We start from the raw sequence: 24,602 nt of genomic DNA, 5'->3' as shown, positions 1-24,602 counted from the left end.
AATATTTACTGAAGACGCTATGGGCCTGGCACCTTCCAGGTGCCGAGGACACGGTGCTGCAAAATGTTCAGGTTCTGTCTCAAAGGCTTCACAGTCCAGGGGACGGGAACAGAGATTTAAACTGACAATTTCAGTAAAGGATATTGTGAGCATAGAGAAGGTATATAAACGGTCTCAGTAGTCAGGAAAGTCTTCCTGGATGAGGTGGCATTGTAGGTTGAAATCAGAAGAATGGACAGGAGGAAAAATGGGCAGTTTGAAGGAGGCAAGGTGAGTGATGCCATTTCCTAATTAGTAAGAAATAAGCACTGTTCTAAGAGCTTTACATGTATTCACTGTTAATCCCTGAAATAACCCTATGAGGCAGGTACTCTTATTATCCACATCTTATAGATGAAGCTCTGAGGCCCAGAGAGGTGAAGTCAATTGCTGAAGGTCACAGAGTGGCAGGACAAGGGTTTGAACCCATCGATCTGGCACCAGGCCGCGCCCTTAAGTTTCATGCTCTGCTGCATCTGGACACAGGGGCTGTACAGGGCTGTGCAGGGACGTCAGATGGTTTGCGCACGGTGAGTGAGAGAGCAGCGGAGCATGACACACCAGGAGAGGTCAGCTGGGGCTGTGGACCTTGAAGGCCCATGAGAGCCACATCAGGGAGTTTGGACTTGCTTCTTGGGGCTCTGAAGACGGAAGTGATGTGATTGAATCTGCGTTTTGGAAAAGAACCCTGCCTGCTGCATGGAGAGTGGGCGGGGCGGGGCCAGAGTGAACGAGGAAGCCGTTGCAGTTGTCTGGGTGAGAGATGATGAGGCCTTGGACCAGGGAGGTGGCAGTGGAGATGGAGAGGAGATGGATGCTGAGATGTTTTGAAATTGAAATGGTCAAGATCTGCTGATGGGCTGGATATGAGAGTGAGAGAAAGAGGGGGTCCGGGGGGATGGCCGGTTGCTGCTTGCCTAAGAAGGTAGAAGGTGGAGCTGGAGAACAGGTGGTGGGGGTGGCGATGTGTTGAGGTTTGGACAGGTGAGTCTCCGGAGCCGATAGGACTTCTGGGAGGAGAGGGAGAGGAGACAGCTGGACACTCGAGTCTCAAGGTCAGAAAAGGGAGATAGCCAGGGTGACCACAGATCCTGCGTATCTACCGTCTGTGCCCCTTTTGATCCTCCGAGTGTTCCAGTTCGCACAACGAATTCTCCGGCCACCCTGGACACTTCTGAGCTGCCACATGGCGCATCTTGACATTGAGAACACCGGGGTCCAGGCTCTACCCGCCTTATACACACACCTCTGGACACATCATATATATTCATTCATGTGCAGAGTCTTAGCTGGCTGCAAGTAAAAATGCGACCATAAATACAGTGACCAGGGAGACAGCTTTGTCACGGTCGAGGAGTGTTGGACTAGTTTAAAGGCCTTTGCCTCAGTCCTGCCAGACCCCCCGCACTTGTTTTAGGCCTCAGGTCCTACCAGAGGGGCTGAGAGATTTGTACCAGGAACCAAGGCTCTGTCTAAACGCCACCAAATGGGTAATTGGCAGAATCAAGTCATTTCAATGAATTTTTTTTAATGGCATGGTCTTTCTTTTCCATTTAAACCGTATTCCAAGGCAACCGGAGTGCGCAGCGTTTCCCCCCATAAAAAAGAGGATGCCCTACTGCAAATCCACAAAGGCAAGTCCACTCTGGGCCTATGCAAAAGGATGCCACAGGGCCTTTGCACAGGAAAGGGGCAAGTGGGACAGTACATAGCTTTCCAGTTGCATTTTGCACCTCTATCAGCATAGAGCAAAATATCTGTAGAAAGAAACCAGGGCTTTGGTTAGATGGTTGACCCCTAAGGGCAATCAACACTCTAAAACAGGATTCTGAACCTAGGAAAGATCCTTCTCAAACCCCTCGCCACCAGTTTCTTTTGAAGGCTCTGTGCCTCTCACTCGGTAGAGTCCTTGGGGACACAAGTCGGGAGGCAGCTTTTCCACTGACTTCCAATCCCCGGCTCAACACACCCGTCACACGTCTATAGAAGGACACGACATTTTCTTGTCCCATTGCATGGTGCTTTCAGAGGCCCAAAGCAGGAGGCACTATTGGGGTCCAAGGGGTCCACAAGTGGCCCCCATAGTGCTCAGCCCTAGAGGCACAGTGGGGGAAGGGGTTAAGACCATGGGTTCTGGAAACAGACTGCCTGGGTTCAAATTCCACCTCCACCCCCAATTATCGGGATCTCCTCTTGCCTCAGTGTTTTCATTGGTAAAATGGGGTTGATCACTGTACCAGCCTCAAATAACTGTGGTGAGGATTATCAAAGCAAACAAATGCAAAGCGTTTAGAACAGTGCTGGCACGTAGCTGGTGCTTCATGAATACCTGCTGTTATTACTAGTAGTATTAGCATTTATAATAGTGCCATCAGTTATAATCCAACCTAGAAATGGGTGCAGGTGGAAGAAACCAGGAGAAGGAACAAAGAGAAAGGGGGTGGAAACAGGGCCTCTTGGCTGCCAGGACCTTGCTCAGAAGCCCGCAGGGGTCCATGGGATATCATTTCATTCACTTTTCTTTTTTAACCAGAATGAGAAATGCAGGTTCTATGTCAGAAATCATTGCAAATTCCAAATTAGTGAGGTTTCATGGCCCGCGGAAAGGCGCTGGAGGGAAAATTGGTCGATGGGGTGTTTTTTAGCTGTCTGAGCAAGCTGGCTGATTGATTGTCTCCATCAGTAGACTGTGCAGACAGCAGCCGGGGGACCGGGTGCAGGAGAGCAAGTAGGAAGAAGACAGAACACCAGTCAGCATGGGGGAGGTGGAGACATGGTCACAGTGGAAAGAGACATAGTGACACCAAAAGCTGAACTGTGTGGCCATCCTCAGTCTGGAGACCAGGGACACCCAGCTACAGTTCCTTGAGAACTCTGGGCTCCCTCACTTGCTGTGTGTCCTTAGGCAAGTCACTATACCTTTCTGAGCCTCTGTTTTTCTCATCTAAAAACAACCCTTACAATTCCCACCTCAAGGGCTTATTATGGGACTTAAATGAAACAATGCGTTTTAAATATCTGATGAGGTGTTGGCACAATGTAGGTGCTCAGTAAGTATGAGGTCCCTTTACTGTAACACAGTGAGTTGAAGAAGTTGGTATACCCATGCTCCCACCTAGGAACTCAGAAACTGTTTAGACGTGACAACTCTCATCCTTAAACTGGGGGTGAATGGGCCATGTGGGTCCCTATTGTGCCACCCCAATGTGTTCAGAAAGAGGCAAAGAGATGGGGACGACTTAGACCCAGAGGAGAATCTGACTCACAGAAATCTTTGAATTGGACAGGCTTTTCAGAGGTCACTGGGGCCAGTCCCCCGTCTTCAGGGTCCCAAGGTATTCCAGGCAGGTTGGAAGCCATGCACTCCTCAAAGATGACTGTGAAAGAATGATCCATAAGGCTCCTCACCAAGCAGAACTTCTTCCTCTGATGGGAGCTACCAAGTCTCTTTCAGTGCTAATTGCAATTATAATAGTAGGACATTGTGCTTAGCGTAATAACTATATATTTCCCACAACTACACCAATACATAAGGTATTATCCCCATTTTAAAAATGAGAAAACTGAGGCTTAAATAGATGAGGGACCTTGGTCAAGGGTATGCTGCAATATCTTGGAGCAAAGAGAGTGCAGAATTTATTTCTATGGGGAAGTGGGCAGTGGGGTCAGGGGTGGGCTGGAGCAGACAGCGAAGTTGAGAGACTCTGCCCCGAAGGCGATTTACAATGAATAATTCCAGTTACAGTGACAGCTAACATTGATGAAGCGCTTACTCTGCACCAGGAATGGCGTTAAGCACTTTACGTGTATCACCTCTACGAGCTGGACACTACCATTTACCCCGTTCTGCAGAAGAGAGATGAAGTGACTCGTTCAAGATCGCAGCTTGAAAACGGCAAAACCAGCTTTCAGGCTGCAGTCTGCCTGATTCCAGTGCTCCTTGTGGCTCCCGGGTGCTTAGGTGCTGTCTGTGGCCGGCAGAGACACCACAGAGCTGAAAAAGCCCTCTGCCCACGTGCTGGGGGCTCCTAGCCGTCCCTGCCACAATCCTTCCCCACCCCCCCAAGCCCTCCTGGAGCCCAGGGACCCATCAGGGTTGGTGGGAGATAGTCTTGAAGCTGACTGCCTACTAAAGATAAAGGTTTGACTTTTAAAAGGCAGGTAAAAATCCCAGCAGAGGGACAGACCTTTCCCATCAACTCCTTCATCAGAATTACTTTGGAGGAGCCATTTTCTACAGGTGGTACAGCTGGATGCCTGGGCTGGCATTGAGAAATGGTCACTTCCAGGTAAAGGCAGAGGACTGGTCTCTCCAGAGATCCCTCTCTCCCACAGGAAGTCCTTGGTCAGGGAAGAATGATAATGGCAAAGGAGGGGCCTCTGGGACAAGCCTAAAGGAGGATGAATGGGAAGGGTGTGATTTGAGAACTCACTGATGATTGGTGCGGGAATTTCAGAGGTGGGGTCTTTTGAGAGCTTTCTGCTGATTGGTGGAGTTGTGATGGGACCAACCTGTCTACTCTTTCTGCCGCCATCCTCCTCCTCCTCCTCCTCCTCCTCCTCATCACCATCATCATCAAATAACGTCAAATAGCTTCATCAAATAACATACATTGGACATTTGTTATGTGTCCATAAAATGTGCTAAACATTTTAACAACCGTCTTATGAGACAGGTAATATTAACATACCCATGAACATTTGCCATCCTCAGCTGGGAAAACATTGAAGGTTTAATGATACTAAGTAACTTCTGCTGGGTAAACATAGCCTGGAAGTAGCAAAGCAGAGAGAGCTTCAAACCCATGTCTGTTTGAACAAATACAGTACTTAACTATTGTTTTGCATTTAGTAGTTTGGTAGAGGAAAACTTGGTCTGCGTCTGTCTTCGATGGAATTCACAAGAAATTAAGCCTGAGACAGCGATTTGGGTGCACAGACTTATTGAGGGTGTGCTCTCAGGAGAAAGGGAGTGAGGAAGCAAGCTAGGGCAGTACAGAAAGCTATGAAAAGATGTAGCTTCAGCTAGACTCTAACCTCAGCCTGATCCCACAGGGAGCTCTAGAGTGTGAACTGTATTACCTTGCCGCAAAGGGGAAGGTCGTTTGTACTCCCAAGTGAGTCGTTGGCTATGGGATGCCTCGCCACCCGCCAGGGGTGGATATAACCTTCTTGGCAGGGGTGCCTGTGAGGTATTTGTAGCCAACACTCACACTAAGATCTGAGCAACAGCTTTCACTACAGCTGCAGAAGAACTGATTGGTGGTCCCTGCTCAGCCCCTAACTCGCCGAGTGTCCTGGAATGTAGCACTGGCCCCTCTCTGGACCTCAGCTTCTCCTGGGTAGAGTTCCAAGGGCTGGCTTAGCTCTGACAAGTTCTGGCTCTGTGATCAGGCAACACAGCCGCTGCCCCAGCCTGCAATCTCTGTTTCTGAAACCCAGGAGGAGAGATGGGGCCCCTCGGGTGGTTCCAACAGCGTAAGGCGAGGTGTCTGACAGCTTCCCCCGCTGAAGCCCTTTATCTCACTTCTCTGCTGTGTTATTTTAAAACTAACGAGCCCAGACCTCCGGAGCTTGCTGCCTGCTCACCGCCTGCCATCGAGATTTGTGGCTTGTCCGCTCTGTCCTCTCTGCAGATTTTAGCGGTAACTTACTCTCCGCTTGTTAGGAATTTTCTACCAAACCTCAGCCCCAGGAAGGGGGGACGTGTGTGTTGTGTGTGTCTGCAGGAACACAAAGTCCCAACTGCACCACGCTCCCCGATGCCCTCCCTCATCACCACCCCCACCTCTGTAGTTCCAGCTGATGAAAGGGTCCAGTTTGTTGTCCCGGGAGGACAGGAGGAGATAAATTCATCCCTGGGCTATTGAGAGAGAGAAGCCGGGACACAGCAGCGAATGGGTAGCCACTCAGCTTGGTGGTGGGGAGCAAGGCCCCAGTGTAGGGAGGGTCTCCGGGGACACTCAAGGCCCCCTGACCTCCCCGCGCTTTCCCTTCCCAGAATCCCTTGTCTTGAGCTGTTTGGTGAAAGGGAATTGGAATGAGCAGTGAGGCTGGTGAACAATGTGATCTCTCCCTGATATTTAAAGTGCCGCCGTGTGCCAGAAACTAAGTGCTGGGCGTGCATCGTGCCATTTCATCCTCACAACCGTCCTGTGAGGTGCAGACAACTTGTGATTTCACCAGAGAGGTGAAGAGACTCGCCCAGGGTCGTGCCTTTGGCCATGGTGAGTGCCCAGGCAGGGCCAGTGTGAGAAATCTAGCCACTGTGCTCTGGCAGCCCTCCCCGAACAAGCAGCTCAGCCCCCTCTGTGCCACCTGTCTTGTTTCCTGCAGGCACCGGTGCCCTGTCTCTACTCAGGACTTCTCCTCTCTTGGGTCACTTTCACACCGCATGAGAGTTTCTTATGTACCTACCCCATGTCTTCCTCTGGCCTGTGAGCTTCTTGAGGGAAAGACTGATGTCTGGATCATCTTGAAATGACCCTCCACCAGAAGTAAAGTAATGCTTAGCAGATGAGTGAATGAGTGATTAATGAATCAGTGAATAAATGAATAGCTAATGAAGAAATAGATGAATGCATGCATAAACAATAAATGAATCACTGCAACTAAAGGAATGAATTGGAGGAATCAGACATTTTATGAGTATGTATATATATATATATTTTTTTAATTAATTAATTGATTAATTTATTTATTTTTGGCTGTGTTGGGTCTTCGTTTCTGTGCGAGGGCTTTCTCTAGTTGCGGCAAGCGGGGGCCACTCCTCATCGCGGTGTGCGGGCCTCTCACTGTCGCGGCCTCTCTTGTTGCGGAGCACAAGCTCCAGACACGCAGGCTCAGTAGTTGTGGCTCACGGGCCTAGCTGCTCCGCGGCATGTGGGATCTTCCCAGACCAGGGCTCGAACCCGTGTCCCCTGCATTGGCAGGCAGATTCTCAACCACTGCGCCACCAGGGAAGCCCTATGAGTTTATTTTAAGAGCCAGTCCACCAGGCTGGGACACTTCTATCGAGCCATTTTGTTATTCTGAAACCCCGCCGGTACAACTCCCTCAGAGCTTACCTTCGTCCTCAGTTTCCCACCTCACTCTAGCCACGTGCTCCCGGTTACTCCCCAGAAGATCCAATCTTCTGGCTTTCAACACCATCTAAATGCTAACATCACTCAAGGGCTTTTCCCCAGTGCTGATGTCTTCTCTGAACTTCAGTCTCCTGTATCCAACTGCCCACCTGCCATCTCCACGAGGGGGTGTCTAATTAGCATCTCAAAACTAACATGTCCAGAACTGAGCTCTGGGGAACCCTTACAAAACACCCCTCACGTGCACCTGTCCCCGCCCAGTCAACGGCAGCTCATCGATCCCCGTTGCTCAGACCAGAACCCTTGGAGTCACCCATGAGCAAACTTGGTTGATTCCAACTTCAGTATCTGTCCAGAAACCGACCGCTTCTCGCCACTACAGCAGCGATAACACTGATCCCGGCCCTCATCTCCTCTCCTGTGGGTTGCTGCAGTAATCTCCTCACGGGTCTTCCTGCATTAATCCCAGCTCCCTGGCTGTCCACGCTCAGCAAGCTGCCAAAGAGATCCTTTAAAACCTAAGTCAGATTACATCGCTTCTCTGCTTAGAACCCTCCAACGGCATCTCACCTCACTCAGAGAAAAAGCCAAGGCCCTGCAATAGCCCACCAGGACACGATCTGAGCCCTCCTTACCCTTCTGACATCACCCCCTCCTCTCATCCCCTTTGCTGACTCACTTCCAGCCTCAGTGTATCTAGTATGTTCCAACTTCAGGGCCTTTGTGTTGGCTGTGCCCTCTGCCTGTCTTGCTCTTTTCCAGGCTCACTCCCTCATCATCTTCAAGTCTCACTCAAATGTTCCCTTCTCAGTGAAACCTTCTCTGATCACACCGTCTGAAACCACATCCCCCTCCTGGTAGCACTTTCAGTTCCCCTTATCCGTCTCCCTTTCTTTCTTTCTTTCTTTTTTTTTAATAGCTTTCTTTGCCTTCCAATACGCTCCATAGTTACCGTGCACTTCTGCTTATTTTCTGCTCTCCTCCTCCCTCTGCCCATCCCAGGAGAATGCAAGCTCCGCCAGGTAGAGAGTTTTTTCTGTCTCATTCTCTGCTGTGTCTCCAGTGCCTAGAACATGCCCCACAGATAGTAGGTGCTCAATAAATATTTGTTGAGTCGGTGGCTGAATGAAGGATATGTGAACGGTCCCTGACAGCACCTCCTGGGACCGGTTGTTACTCTCTCAGCTCTTGAACCAAGGCTCCTCCTGCTCCGGACTGAAGGTTTCCTTTAAGGCTGAGGGCTTCTTCCCTCTTCCCAGCAGATCTTGCTTGCTTGGCGCCTCCTCTAGCAGTAGCCGTACTGATGCCCAAAAGGGGCTCATCTAGCACAATCCCTCCCAGGGCAAGAAAATCTAATCAGCAATTTTCCCTCCATGGAGAAGTCCAAACCCTGTCTGCAATTCCAGCTGATAGAAAGGTCTTGCAGTTGCCCCTGGGCTGGAGCGAGAGGTGTTCTTTTCTCTTGTGGTGACACAGCTGGGTAGAATCAGGGCATGAAGCCAGGTCAGTAGAACTGCAGGACCTCTGCACTTTCCCAGCATCACCTGATTACCCTTCACAACGTGGTCAAATAGGAAACTACAACATTTTGGTATTCAGACAACCCCAAGAATCTGATTCAGTCCCCTTCTTGGCACTTTGAACCCTCACTAGGCAAATAGGCAATTGACAGGCCAGCCTGTGAAGGGCAAAATGACTGGGTGGACTTGGGGTGAAGTGCAGGGCAGTAGGCTTGTGTTCTGTGGTGAGAGTTCAAACCCCAGGCAGGCTGGGGGCCTGACCTGCCTGGCTGAGCTGGGTAAGAAGTGCTGAGCTGAGTTTTCTCCGTATGGTTCTTTTGTCTTCTGACCTGAACTTGGGAACTGGATGGGTTTTCTTTTTTAATTTATTTTATTTATTTATTTTTGGCTGCGTTGGGTCTTCGTTGCCGCGTGCGGGCTTTCTCTAGTTGTGGCGAGCGGGGGCTACTCTTCGTTGCGGTGCGCAGGCTTCTCACTGTGGCAGCTTCTCTTGTTGCGGAGCACGGGCTCTAGGCGCGCGGGCTTCAGTAGCTGTGGCTCGTGGGGTCTAGAGCGCAGGCTCAGTAGTCATAGTACATGGGCTTAGTGGTTCCGCGGCATGTGGGATCTTCTCAGACCAGGGATTGAACCCGTGTCCCCTGAATTGGCAGGAGGATTCTTAACCGCTGCGCCACCAGGGAAGTCCCAGGAACTGGACAGCTTTTGATATACAAGAGTGTTTACCACGCACACATAAACATGTTCACACACTCACATGCTCTCAGCCCTGGGAACTGAACTAAACCGCTCTCACCAGTTGCCTGAGGGCAGAGGGTGCTAGAAAGCTGGATCAGTCCAAATCATTTGTAAAATCTACAACCTGGCTACTCAAAGTATGGTCTGTGGAGCAATAACATCACCTGGGAATTGGTTAGAAATGCAGAAGCTCAGGCCCTAACCCAGACCTACTTAATCAGCATCTGCATTCTATCAAGATCCCCAGGTGATTCACATGCACGTGAAGGTGTGAGAAGCACCTGTCCACTTGGCCCTGAAGAATCTAGCCCTGTCTGCCTCCTTAGTCTCAGCTCCTGTTTTTTTCTGCTCTCCCACATTCATTGCAGCATTATTTACAATAGCCAAGGCATGGAAACAACCTAAGTGTCCATGGATATAAAGACAATGTGATATATATCATATATATATCTGATAGATAGATAGATTAAATGGAATTCAGCCATAAAAAGAAGGAAACCCTGCCATTTGTAACAACATGGATGGACCTTAAGGGCATTATGCTAAGTGAAATAAGCCAGTCTCAACTCTTACCTTCCATCCTCCACCCCAACTATCTCTTCCAACTTACTACTTCCTCTGCAGTTCCTTGAAGTCCATTGCTGTGTCTCGGTGCCTGGCCTTTGCACATGACCAATTTCCGTGTGTCTTTTAGGAAACTTTTCACAGCCACCTGCCCATATTCCCCAGGCTGGATTAGGTGCTCTTTCTGTGGTCCCATGGTTCTCTGAGCTTCTCTCCATCAGAGAACTTACTATACCACATTGTAATCCCCAGTTGAGGAATCAGTGTTCCTCTTCCAGGCTGGAAATTCCTTGAGGACACAGATAAGTTTTAGTTACTTTTGGGTCCTTGAAATCTGATACCAAGTAGGTGTTCAGTAAACAGCTGTTGAATAAATGAATGAAATAATGAGGGAAATGCCAGCCTCATAAAACTTGTGTTCTTTCTCATTCAGTTCTTACTAAGCTGAGCATCATGGCTCCCACATCCAGATGATGCCTCCCACGGTGGCTCTCTGGAATCCCTGATCTTCCCCAAAGCTCCTACACTTTTTCCAATTGTGATGACAAAGCTCAAAGAATCACAGCTCCCTCAGAGTGTCCCCAACCAGGCTTAATTAACCTTGAAAAGGACTTGGTACCAAGACGTCAGGCCGGGATATTAACAGTACCCAGACTGAAGTACCAGGAGCCAAGGCACAAATTAGCCAAATCCATCTTGCCCAAGGGCTGGCTCAGCCCAACGATAAACCTTGGGTTCTCTGCTGGACCCGTGAGCTGAGGGTCTGCGCCTTCATCCTCTACTGAAACGGGGAGACAGTAGGTGTCTGGCTAAGTGCAGGGACAAGGGCGGATCATTCACAGCCCTGGATGCAAGTGTAGAACAAGAATCTTGGATGGGAAGCAAGTTCCTTTGCCTCCCCAGGTCTCAGTGTCTTCATGTGAGTAATGGGGATAAGTTCACCAAACTGAGTACCTTACCGGGAGCCTTGTCAGCGTCTGTTGAGACACTGGATTTGCAAGTGTTCTACACCCAGGAGAAGCTATTAGTAGGATGGGGAAAGTAATTGTCAGGGATGTCCCAAATCTAATGGCCAAGTGCCACTTCTATTTGTGGAATATAAGATTCAGGCCAGAGGCTTGAGATACAGCCCCTTCTCCAAACACATGAGGCAAATCCCTGTCGTACAGGGAAATTACTAACATTCACCCTATGCCCCCACTTATTATTTCCTTATATTTTCAAAGTGTTTTCCAGATTGCTTTCCTTTTTTCTCAGCTGATTCTCATAAACAAGCAGGGCATCTGGTGCTCTTGCCATTTACTACCCCTGGGTCTCAATTTCTCCATCTGTATAGTGGAGGTGGCCATGCCTACTCCTGGGTTTCTCTGGAAGCTTACATGGGACGACGCAGAGGAGGGCTTAGCCCGGTGTCTGGCACGGAGTAGGTGCTTGATAAATGCCGGCTGTTGTTTTGATCAAAGGACGTGGAAAGAGCACTGGACTGGGGGTCAGAAGGCCACAGTTCAAGCTGAAGCTCTGACATGAGTCACCCTGTGGCCTTGGGCAAGTCTCTTCTCTTCTTGGGACCTCAGTTTCCTCATTTCTGCACAGAGCTGGGCAGGGGCCGGTGTCCTCACTCCCCTCCACCATTGTTTGTCTCTGATTCCCCAAACGGTGTTTAACTCACACTAGTGCTCGAGGCATCCAACCGGCTGAGTGAGAACTTTGTTGGAGTCAGGAGCTTTGATGGGGGAAGCAGGGAAGCAGCTAGGGAGCCAGTCATCTTGGAGAGTTTTGCGGAAAGTTCAGCCCTCTTATCAGATGCTGGGAATCTGCTGGTTGCCATGACTACGGAGAGCAGCATCTAAGCTCCAGGTCGCTGATTAGCAGGAACCCAGCGGGGAGGCCTTGAGGAATGCAGCACTTGTGGCTCCCTCCCTCCTTCTGTGAAGTGGAGTGCACTGGCCCTTGACTTCACTGTTTTAGCCGTACCCTGAAGAGCTCGCCTTCTTTCAAGTATTTTTTTTTAATGCAACGTCAATGGGCTGTGTGGAAAAAACGAGGCAGCTGCCTGTACTCCTCAGCAAGGATGGAACACAGAATTTTTCTTAAAGCCCTGCAAGGATGCAAAGCTGGAGGCAAAGAAGGAAGATGGGTGGGGCTAAGGGGGTGGAGGTACCATGGCTGAGGTCTGAGTCCACTGAAGTGCTGTGTGGCCTCAGACTGGTCCTTCTCCCTGGACCTCTGCTTCTTTATATGTGAGGAGAGGTTGCATCTGACCTGTGGTTCTCACATGAGATTGGTCATCAGAATTGATTTGTAAATTCATTCATTCAACAAATGTTTCCTGAGCAAGAAGGCATGCTGTCTATGCCAGGCACTAGATCCTTGGGGATTCGGTGATGAGAGAAGAGACTAGTTCCCACTCTCAGGAAGCTTACATTCTAGTCCAGAAGACAAACGGTTAGCAAATAAACATGTAAAATGGTCATTTCAAATAGTAACAAGTACTGTGACGGAGGGAAGGCACAGCAGGCCACTGTGATGGTGGCCGGTGATGAGAGCAGCACGATTACATAAGGGGATGAGGGAGGGCTTCTCTGAGGAGGTGACATTTGAGTGCAGAGAAGGAGCCGGCCATGCAGATAGCTGGAGGAGGAACAGCATACCAGGTGGAGGGAACAGAAAGAGCAAAGGCTCTGAGTAAGCGCCCTGTTCCATTTGAGGAACAGCGAGAAGGCCATGTGGCCAAAGCAGAGTAAGGGACGGGGAGAAGGGTAGGACATGGGGTCTAGAGGGACAGAGGCCAGATCATTCAGAGCCTTTTAAACCCGATAATCAGTTTGGATTTATTCTTGACCTAATAGAAGGTGTAATTACCTGGGATGTTTCTTTAAGTTGCAGGTTCCCACGTTTCATCCTTGGAGACTCTGATTTATTATGGCTATGATGGGACCTAGGAATCTGTATTTTTTAAAAGTTCCTTAGGGGCCTCTGATACTGTGCCATGTTTAGCAGAGCCTGGACTACGTGATCCCTGGGTCTCTTTCAGTTTTAAAAAAGCTAAGAAGCAAAGTATTAGGTCACATTTTAAAAATCTTAAATGTTACATCAGGAAGGATTCCTTTCATCTTTCCCTCCCCACTCCCTGTCAGCCTGGTAGAATTAATTCTGTTTTTGTTCGTGTTATAATCCCAGGTGAGGTACTCAACACCAGGAAGGGGAGGCCAGTGCTATTGGAAAAATAAAAGAACTACCACAACAGGGAGTGTCAAGCTGTAAGCTGCAGCAACTCCATTATACCTCTCTGCTCATCAAACCATTGTCAGGGTTTCCATCCCTGATTCTCCACGCTGCTGCTGGCAGCGATGGATGAGACATTGTCCCTGCCTTAAGCCTTGTCCGTCAGTGCCTGGCAGTAGTATCCCACAGCTTTCCCTGCACTGGGGATAACCCACGCCTCTATTAGCACAAGTCACTGAGAACTTCCATCCGATGCCAGCACTATTTGTCATGTATTTATTCACTGCCAAACTCCTCACATCAACTCAGTTTCTGCCTGGTGCAAGGTTGCTTCAGGCACATATTTGTGTCTTGGTTTCCTGTAATACTCCAGAAAGTCCAAAATTCCATTCTTGTGTGTGTGTCCAACTCAAGACTCTGCTGGGCAATACGCATCCATTGATAAACTCACTGATCACTAAGTCATTGCAATAGTCTCCCCATCTCTTTCTTCCCTTCCTTTGAGTGTCCTAAGCCAGTGGAGTGAACCTTCTGAAATGTAAGCCAGACCACATCATCACCCATCTCAGCCACATGGGACCCAAAAGTCTTCCATGACCTATGTATTCCAGGCTCTGCTAAACCTGGCACAGTATCAGAGGCCCCCAAGGAACTTTTTAGGAATACAGATTCCTAGGTCCCATCAAAGACCTCATCTCTGATCTCTCCTCTTATCACTCTAACCCCTGCTTGCTATTCCTTGTATATGCCAAGTGTCTTTGAACTTGCTATTCCTTCTGCCTAGAACATACTTCCACTGATTGCAGATACCTGTGTAGAAGTTGTATGTTACTGAGCAACAAAATACTCCAAATCTTTGTGGCTTAAAACAACAATAACCAGTTATGTTTTGCAGTTTCTGTGAGTCAGGAGTTTGGCTGGGCGACTGACTCACCACTCTCATGAGATGGTGGTCAGATGTCAGCCACAGCTGCTGTCTTATCTGAAGGCTTGACTGCGGCCGGAGGACCCACTTCCAGGGTGGCTCAGTCACATGGCTGGTAGTGCTGGCTGTTGGCAGGAGGCCTCAGTTCTGTCACATGGGCGTCTCCACAGGGCTGCTTGAGTGTCCTCACAACATGGCGACCAGCTTCCCTCAAAGTGATCAATCCAAGAGGAAGAGGCAGAAGTTGCCTTCATGACCTAGTCTTGGAAGTCACATATCATCACTTTTAATTCAGTCTGTTCATTAAAAGTGAGTCACTAGCCCATCCAGTATTCACAGGGGGGGAAATTAGGCTCCAGCTTTTTTTTTTTTCTCTTTTTAAAATTTATTTATTTTTTGACGTATAATTGACTTACAATATTGTGTTAGTTTCAGGTGTACAGCAAAGTGATTCCATCATGTGTGTGTGTGTGTGTGTGTGTGTGTACACACACACACACACACACACATATAGATATTCTTTTTCAGATTATTTTCCCAAATAGGTTATTACAAAATATTGAGTATAGTTCACTGTGCCATAGAGTAGGTCCTTGCTGTTTATCTGTTTTCTGTATAGTAGTGTGTATCTGTGAATCCCAAACTCCTCTAATTTTTCCCTCCCCCTGCTTTCCCCTTTGGTAACCGTAAGTTTGTTTTCTATGTCTGTGAGTCTATTTCTGTTTTGTAAATAAGTTTATTTGTATCGGTTTTTTTAGATTCCACATATAAGTGGTATCATATGATATTTCTCTTTCTCTGTCTGACTTACTTCACTTAGTATGGTAATCTCTAGGTCTATCCATGTTGCTGCAAAAGGCACTATTTCGTTCTTCTTTATGGCTGAGTAGTATTCCATCATATATATACCACATCTTCTAGGATTCAGCTTTTGATGGTATGAGTGTCAAAGAATTTGTGAACACATTTTAAAACCAACACAAACTGCAAAGTTAGTCTCTGATCCTTCAAGTCTGCACTCTCTTGTTACTTCCCTAAAAAAGGCCTTCCCTGATTACTGTATACGAAATAGCAGTCACCCGCTCCCATTTCCTAGCCCCATTCCACTGATTTATTCTCTCCATAACTTATTACCAACAAATAAGCCATATTGTTACTTTCTTGTGTGTTTATTACCTGCTTTTCCATCTGTAATCTAAACTCCATGATCTCGGGGAACACCTGTGTCTTGTTCACTGCATCGCCGGACTTAGAACTGGCCTGGACACACTGCAGACACTCAGGGAATAGGCGTTAGTGAATGTTGGGTTAGCCTTGGCTAGGACAAGTGTGGGAAGAGGCAAACCTTGCTGGAGGCTGGGCAGAAACTGCAAGCTTTGAGTTATCTGAAAAGAGCCAGGGCGGCATTCCACACAGATAGACCGGAGGGAACGCAGGCATGGAAATGGAACCCTCATCGTGGGAGAAGGGGTGCAGGGAGGTGTAGGGAAAACTGGGGTTCTGGTAGCATGGAGTTGGCAGTGAGGAGGGCTGTGCAGACCCGACTAGAATCTCCATCCTTCCTGGGCTTGAAGTATCTCCCAGCTCTGCTTCTAAAGATGCACCGATAAGCGGCTGACAGAGGAGGATGTGTTTTGCTGCCCTTCCTTCAATATTGACCAGGCTTGGCCTGCGCTCCTGGCAGCCCTAAGGAGCAGGGGGCTTATCAAGTGCATTCATCCTGAGTCATAAAACCGATCTTGATGCACTGGCTGCAGGAGCTCGGTGCAGGAGAAATGCTAATGTCTTTGATCAGTGCTTGACCTGGGATTTGCAGGCAGGGTGAGCAGGCAGGGATACTCGCTGGATGGTGCCAGATCCACCTGTGGCTCTCAGACTCCTGACTCTGAATGACAGGAGCCAGGAGACTTGAGTGACAGCTTCTTCAAAGACTGAGTAACTAAGCAACTTCCTTTCCCTCTCTGGGACTCAGAGAAGGAGGTGGGACGCAGGTAATTTCCCTGTGTTATTTGGACCTCATCTCAGAGGCAGAGAAGAGAACTTCAGGCCTTCATGGGAACTGCCATCCCAAGTAGGTGAGCTCACACCTGCTAAGGACACCAAATGGGAGGTTTGGTTCACAGAGAAGTAAAGGGAAAGGGAAGTGATATTTCTTAGGCCTTCCTGTTTGCTTATATTATCTCATTTTATCTTCACAACAACTCAACAATATATGGACTGATATTATTCCCTATTTTATAGTTGAGGAAACTGCAGCTCAGAGAGGTTGAGGGACTTATCCCAGGACCTAGAGTTACTAAATCGTGAAGAGAGTGTTTAAATGAAGCTGTCTCTGTGTCATACACAGATAAGGCAGAAAAGTGGGATAGAAACGGCAAAGGAGAGTTTGAACTAATCCTATACTGCTTTGGCCTCCAATTAAGTCTTGAGGAAGGAAGTAAAATGCTGGTTTCCAGCCTCTCCCTGTGATTCAATCAGGTTAGGCTAGGCTATGCCGCAGTAACAAATAAATCCCTAAACCTCAGTGGCTTAACCTAACTAAGGCTTATTTCTGTCACGCAAAGTCTGATGTGGTCCAGGCATCTCTCCTCCATCAAGTAGCTTCACCTTTTGGAATGTGTGGCCTCCAAAGTCACTGTGACAGAGGGAGAGAGAGCTGGAGATGACACACAGATCTTACTGCCTCAAACTGGAAACAATACATGTCACTCCCATTCAGAGACCATTGACCCTTGATGATATTATGGCCCCAACTTTACTCCGAGGGAGGTTGGAAATATTCTGACATCTATGAATGTTTGATGAACATTAAGAATCTCTGTCATATCCTAACACTTTTGCCTCCTTATTTCCTCCCCTATAGGACAGAACCCCAGAGCAGCCCCATGGTCCCAGCTCAGGATGGACCCTCGGAAAAGCTGAGCCAGCCTCTGGCCACTGAGGTCTTGGGCTCCAACAGCTGGGAGAGAGGCAAAGCCTGCCGGGAGGCCAGTCCTGCCAGAGCACACAGGTGAGACCCTGCCCCCGCTCCCCTCTTCAATCTAACAGGGAAGTTCAACTTGAGGATGGAGAAATGAAGTTTGTCTCTCTGACAACTCTTCCCCTCTCGCTTTTACAGGTTCCTCTTTGAGATCCTTAAATCAGATCAAAACCCATCTGAGAATTAGATGGAAGCTATGGATGCCGAGAATACTCCCCAAATTCTGTGTACCATTTCAGAGGACACATAGACCCCTGAGGCTTATGAACAGGAGTCTCTAGTTAAGAGCCTGAATCCTGAGGCAGTGGCTTAGGAAGCCAGAGCAGCTCTCATGGCCGAAGTCTGCTCTTCCACCCAGGCTGCCCTCTACCCAGGCTGGCTACAGGCTTTAGTTAGTTAGGCCGTGATTTCAATGAGGGAGAAACAGTTAAGTCCTATCAGCTTGAAGAAGTGAAGTTCAACATCAGTTCCGGAGGATTATCCCCAGGAAACAGAAAAAAAATAAAGTTGTTTCCATAAGAGGCTGCAAGAGATGGAGAGAGAAGGGGAGGGGAAGGGAATTTCCATACTTTCAAATCATTGACTCCTAGACAGCCAAAGGAGACTTAGTGTGTTGTAGGGGCTTGCGTTCAAACCTGCACACCATCACTTACTAACTGAGTGACCTTGGGCAAGTTTGTTTTCTTGTGTGAGCCTCAGTTTTCACAACTATAAAATGGGGATATTGAGATCTAATTCTCAAAGTCAAGTGAAGATTAAATCAGATCAGGTGTGTACAGATCCTGACAGTGAGCCTGGAATATAAGAGGACCTTAAGATGTTAGTTGGGGTCTCATGGAGCCGGAAGAGAAGGTTCCGGACATGATAATCTAAAAATGATGCTGTGTCGTCCACTTGATTGTACAGTGTCCAGGCCTCTTGCTCCCTTCCCCTATCTGTGACCTGCCCTCTGACATGAGTAAAAACCACAATATTGATGATAATCCTATTGCTAGTGATAATCAAAATCATAATAATTATAATAATAGACACTACATTTACTGTAAACTTGCTCCGTGCTGGTCCAGGGCACATCGCATGAGTAAGCTCCCTCGTTCCTGGTAACGAACTTAGGACACAGGTCTCATGTTTTATACCCATCTTACAGATGATGAAAATGATACTCATAGAGGCCGCCCAGCTAGGAAGTAATAGAGCAGTAGTTCAAATCCAAGTGTGTCCGTTTCTGGAGCCAGCATTCTTTACGGCTGCATACTTTCCCTCCACGTATCTGACCACTGTGTAGTGGACCACTGTATATGTGACTGCTGCATACTTAACTGCTGCATGTTTAACCGCCCCTTATGTCACTGTGGTGCACTTAACCACTATTCTGGCCCTACCGCCCCACTGTGTGCAAGGGCACACCTGGGAGACTGGTGCATGGAAAATAAAGAGGTAGAGGAAAGGCATCTGGGATTTAGGGAGGGGGTTAATTACCCCCCTCACAGACATCAAATCCATCCAGATTCAAGGGCTTTTTTTTTTCCTAACAGTATTTTTTTTTGACATATAGTTAATTTGCAAAGTTGTTTTAGTTTCAAGTGTACAGTAAAATGATTCAGATATATATATATATTCTTTTTCGGATTCTTTTCCATTATAGGTTTTTACAAGATATTGAATCTAGTTCCCTGTGCTGTACAGTAGGTCCCTGTTGTTTACCTATTTTATATATAGTGTGTATATGTTAATCCCAAGCTCCCCATTTATCTCCCCCCTCCCACCCCCCTCCATAAGTTTGTTTTCTATATTTGTGAGTCTATTTCTGTTTTGTAAGTAAGTTCATTTGTATCATTTTTTTAGAGTCCACAAATAAATGATATCATATGATATTTGTCTTTCTCTGTAGGGCTTTTGGGTTTTATCTCATCACTTAAATCTGAGTTTAGGATAGTGGTTCCCAAACCTTGCTCCCCTGAGACCCTGGGGTATGAGAATGAAGTGACAGTAATTGACAGAAACAATAAAATCTTTCTCTATTTTATAAGACACATTTTTAAAAGGTCTTTTCTTTCTCCTTAAGCATTTATGCCTTAAATGTTTTCAGTTTTTCTCAAATTCCTGGCAGCTGTTACACTGGGAAGTGTTTATATGAAACAAGGTGATTTAACAAGTGTCTAAATTATTTCATCCATTCATCCCTCATTTGGTCACTCAACAAATGTTTATTAGGTTCTTACTCTGTGTCAAGCCCTCGTTGAAGGAAAAATTTGGAAGTGGCCTACCGTGCTTACACAAGAGGCCTGTTTGCTTCCTGGATATGTGTGCTGTGTTTTGTGCTTTATATAACATGTAAGTGTAGTTAAGTAGCTAGGTACTTAATCCCTATGATTTTTATTTTTAACCTGCTAAAAGTGACTCTCTTGAAACTGTTCTAGATATGGCTATATGATTTTTATTGGCTGACAATGCGGAGACCTTAACATATATTCTAATCACTGTATCGTTTTTTTCTACTAACTGTAAATACCGGATTCTTAGAATGGAATTAATTATGGCAGCATTTTATGATGTTTTGTAAAGAGTTGAGTAACTTCCAAAAGATCAGCCACACAAACAAGTGTGAAAAGGCAGCTGGTTTTGTGGGAAAGCTCTCAGGCTAGGAATCACACAGGCCTTGATTCAAATTCCAACTCGGATACTTCCTTACTGTGCAGCCGTGAGCAAGGCAATTCAACTCTCTTGAGCCTGGTTTTCTTCGCCTGTAGAATGAGACAGTAAAAATCATAACACCAAGATGGCGTGCCTGTCGGAGACCCCAGTCTGCATGAGCGTCCTTTCGGAAGTAACAGCTAGCAGTCGCCACTATGTTGACAGGCTCTTTGACCCTGATCCCCAGAAAGTTCTACAAGGTGTCATCTGAATACCCCTTTAGGATTTGTTAGAAAGGAGACCCGACTGCAGCTGCTGGATTGCTGCCGGGCTGAGGGACGAGAACGAGGCTGGCCACCATTCAGCAGCAGACCCTCTTGAGACTGTCTACTTGCCCTTGCTCCTGTGGGGTTACCACAGGTAGAAGCAGGAGACGGGCTCAGCAGCAGCCGACAGGCCACGACCCAGGAGGCGCAGTGAGGGACAGAGCTGCTGCTGTGTGGCTGACAGGGTCTTGGTGCTCCGGCCGGGTGTCAGGCCTGTGCCTCTGAGGTGGGAGAGCTGAGTTCAGGACATTGGTCCACCAGAGACCTCCCGGCTCCACGTAATATCAAACAGCGAAAGCTCTCCCAGAGATCTCCATCTCAACGCTAAGACCCAGCTCCACTCAACAACCAGCAAACTACAGTGCTGGACACCCTATGCCAAACAACTAGCAAGACAGGAACGCAACCCCACCCATTAGCAGAGAGGCTGCCTAAAATCATACTAAGGTCACAAACACCCCAAAACACACCACTGGACGCAGTCCTACCCACCAGAAAGACAAGATCCAGCCTTATCCACCAGAGCACAGGCAGCAGTCCCCTCCACCAGGAAGCCTACACAACCCACTGAACCAACCTCACCCACTGGAGGCAGACACCAAAAACAACGGGAACTATGAACCTCCAGGCTGTGAAAAGGAGACCCCAAACACAGTAAGTTAAGCAAAATGAGAAGACAGAAAAACACACAGCAGATGAAGGAGCAAGGTGAAAACCCACCAGACCAAACAAATGAAGAGGAAATAAGCAGTCTACCTGAAAAAGAATTCAGAGTAATGATAGTAAAGATGATCCAAAATCTTGGAAATAGAATGGAGAAAATACAGGAAACGTTTAACAAGGACCTAGGAGAACTAAAGAGCAAACAAACAATGATGAACAACACAATAAATGAAATTAAAAATTCTCTAGAAGTAATCAATAGCAGAATAACTGAAGCAGAAGAACGGATAAGTGACCTGGAAGACAAAATAGTGGAAATAACTACCACAGAGCAGAATAAAGAAAAAAAGAATTGAGGACAGTCTTAGAGACCTCTGAGACAATATTAAACACACCAACATTCGAATTATACGGGTCCCAGAAGAAGACGAGAGAAAGAAACAGACTGAGAAAATATTTGAAGAGATTATAGTTGAAAACTTCCCTAATATGGGAAAGGAAATAATCAAGTCCAGGAAGCACAGAGAGTCCCATACAGGATAAATCCAAGGAGAAGCATGCCAAGACACATATTAATCAAACTATCAAAAATTAAATACAAAGAAAAAATATTAAAAGCAGCAAGGGAAAAGCAACAAATGACACACAAGGGAATCCCCATAAGGTTAACAGCTGATCTTTCAGCGGAAACGCTGCAAGCCAGAAAGGAGTGGCAAAACATATTTAAAGTGGTGAAAGGGAAAAACCTACAACCAAGATTACTCTACCCAGCAAGGATCTCATTCAGATCCGACGGAGAACTTAAAACCTTTACAGACAAGCAAAAGCTAAGAGAATTCAGCACCACCAAACCAGCTTTTCAGCAAATGCTAAAGGAATTTCTCTAGGCAGGAAACACAAGAGAAGGAAAAGGCCTTTAATAACAAACCCAAAACAGTTAAGAAAATGGGAATAGGAACATACATATCGATAATTACCTTAAATGTAAATGGATTAAATGCTCCCACCAAAAGACATAGACTGGCTGAATGGATACAAAAACAAGACCCATATATATGCTGTCTACAAGAGACCCACTTCAGACCTAGGGACACATACAGACTGAAAGTGAGGGGATGGAGAAAGATATTCCATGCAAATGGAAATCAAAAGAAAGCTGGAGTAGCAATCGCATATCAGACAAAATAGACTTTAAAATAAAGATTATTACAAAAGACAAAGAAGGACACTACATAATGATCAAGGGATCAATCCAAGAAGAAGATATAACAATTGTAAATATTTATGCACCCAACAGAGGAACACCTCAATACATACAGCCATAAAAGGGGAAACTGACAGTAACACAATCATAGTAGGGGACTTTAACACCCCACTTTCACCAATGGACAGATCATCCAAAATGAAAATAAATAAGGAAACACAAGTTTTAAATGATACATTAAACAAGATGGACTTAATTGATATTTATAAGACATTCCATCCAAAAACAACGGAATACATTTTCTTCTCAAATGCTCATGGAACATTCTCCAGGATAGATCATATCTTGGGTCACGAATCAAGCCTTGGTAAATTTAAGAAAATTGAAATCATATCAAGTATCTTTTCTGACCACAATGCTATGAGACTAGATATCAATTACAGGAAAAAAATCTGTAAAAAAATACAAACACGTGGAGGCTAAACAGTACACTACTTCATAACCAAGAGATCACTGAAGAAATCAAAGAGGAAATAAAAAAATACCTAGAAACAAATGACAATGAAAACACAACAACCCAAAACCTATGGGATGCAGCAAAAGCAGTAATAAGAGGGAAGTTTATAGCAATACAATCCTACCTCAAGAAACAAGAAACATCTCAAATAAACAACCTAACCTTACACCTAAAACAATTAGAGAAAGAAGAACAAAAAAACCCCAAAGTTAGCAGAAGGAAAGAAATCATAAAGATCAGATCAGAAATAAACGAAAAAAAAATGAAGGAATGGTAGCAAAGAGCAATAAAACTAAAAGCTGGTTCTTTGAGAAGATAAACAAAATTAATAAACCATTAGCCAGACTCATCAAGACAGAAAGAGAGAAGACTCAAATCAACAGAATTAGAAATGAAAAAGGAGAAGTAACAACTGACACTGCAGAAATACAAAGGATCATGAGAGATTACTACAGGCAACGATATGCCAATAAAATGGACAACCGGGACAAATTCTTAGAAAAGAGGAAATGGACAAATTCTTGGAAAAGCACAACCTTCCGAGACTGAACCAGGAAGAAATAGAAAATATAAACAGACCGATCACAAGCACTGAAATTGAAACTGGGATTAAAAATCTTCCAACAAACAAAAGTCCAGGACCAGATGACTTCACAGGCAAATTCTATCAAACATTTAGAGAAGAGCTAACACCTATCCTTCTCAAACTCTTCCAAAATATAGCAGAGGGAGGAACACTCCCAAACTCATTCTCCGAGGCCACCATCACCCTGATACCAAAACCAGACAAAGATGTCACAAAGAAAGAAAACTACAGGCCAATATCACTGATGAACATAGATGCAAAAATCCTCAACAAAATACTAGCAAACAGAATCCAACAGCACATGAAAAGGATCATACACCATCATCAAGTGGGGTTTATCCCAGGAATGCAAGGATTCTTCAATCTACGCAAATCAATCAGTGTGATAAGCCATATTAACAAACTGAAGGAGAAGAACCATATGATCATCTCAATAGAAACAGAAAAATCTTTTGACAAAATTCAACACCCACTTATGATAAAACCCTCCAGAAAATAGGCATAGAGGGAACTTACCTCAATATAATAAAGGCCATATATGACAAACCCACAACCAACATCATTCCCAATGGTGAAAAACTGAAACCATTTCCTCTAAGATCAGGAGCAAGACAAGGTTGTCCACTCTCACCACTATTATTCAACATAGTTTTGGGAGTTTTAGCCACAGCAATCAGAGTAGAAAAAGAAATAAAAGAAATCCAAATCAGAAAAGAAGAAGTAAAGCTGTCACTGTTTGCAGATGACATGATGCTATACGTAGAGAATCCTAAAGATGCCACCAGAAAACTCCTAGAGCTAACCAATGAATTTGGTAGAGTAGCAGGATACAAAATTAATGCACAGAAATCTCTTGCATTCCTATACACTAATGATGGAAAATCTGAAAGAGAACTTAAGGAAACACTCCCATTTACCATTGCAACAAAAAGAGTAAAATACCTAGGAATAAACCTACGTGAGGAGACAAAAGACCTACGTATATGCAGAAAACTATAAGACACTGATGAAAGAAACTAAAGATGATACCAACAGATGGAGAGATATACCATGTTCTTGGATTGGAAGAATCAACATTGTGAAAATGACTGTACTACCCAAAGCAATCTACAGATTCTATGCAATCCCTATCAAACTACCAATGGCATTTTTCACAGAACTAGAACAAAAAATTTCACAATTCGTATAGAAACACAAAAGGCCCCAAATAGCCAAAGCAATCTTGAGAAAGAAAAACAGAGCTGGAGAAATCAGGCTCCCGGACTTCAGACTATACTACAAAGTTACAGTCATCAAAGACAGTATGGTACTGGCACAAAAACAGAAATATAGATCAATGGAACAGGATAGAAAGCCCAGAGATAAACCCATGCACATATGGTCACCTTATTTTTGATAAAGGAGGCAAGAATATACAATGGAGAAAAGATAACCTCTTCAGTAAGTGGTGCTGGGAAAACTGGGCAGCTACACGTAAAAGAATGAAATTAGAACACTCCCTAACACCATACACAAAAATAAACTCAAAATGAATTAAAGACTTAAATGTAAGGCCAGACACTATAAAACTCTTAGGGGAAAATATAGGCAGAACACTCT

The 24,602-nt window shown here is 45.9% G+C and overlaps 1 protein-coding gene across 1 annotated transcript in view; it reads left to right on the top strand.

The window, feature by feature from the left end:
* SRRM4 (serine/arginine repetitive matrix 4) overlaps positions 1-24,602 on the top strand; it is a 163,521-nt gene that overhangs the window by 98,040 nt on the left and 40,879 nt on the right. The window contains exon 2 of the mRNA XM_068563593.1: positions 16,957-17,103. Within this exon, the coding sequence (XP_068419694.1) occupies positions 16,957-17,103 (147 nt within the window). The remainder of the gene's footprint in view (positions 1-16,956; positions 17,104-24,602) is intronic.

Source organism: Eschrichtius robustus, chromosome 14 (genome assembly GCF_028021215.1).
Source record: "Eschrichtius robustus isolate mEscRob2 chromosome 14, mEscRob2.pri, whole genome shotgun sequence".
Classification (NCBI taxonomy): domain Eukaryota; kingdom Metazoa; phylum Chordata; class Mammalia; order Artiodactyla; family Eschrichtiidae; genus Eschrichtius; species Eschrichtius robustus.
This window is presented reverse-complemented; position numbering and strand designations above follow the sequence as displayed.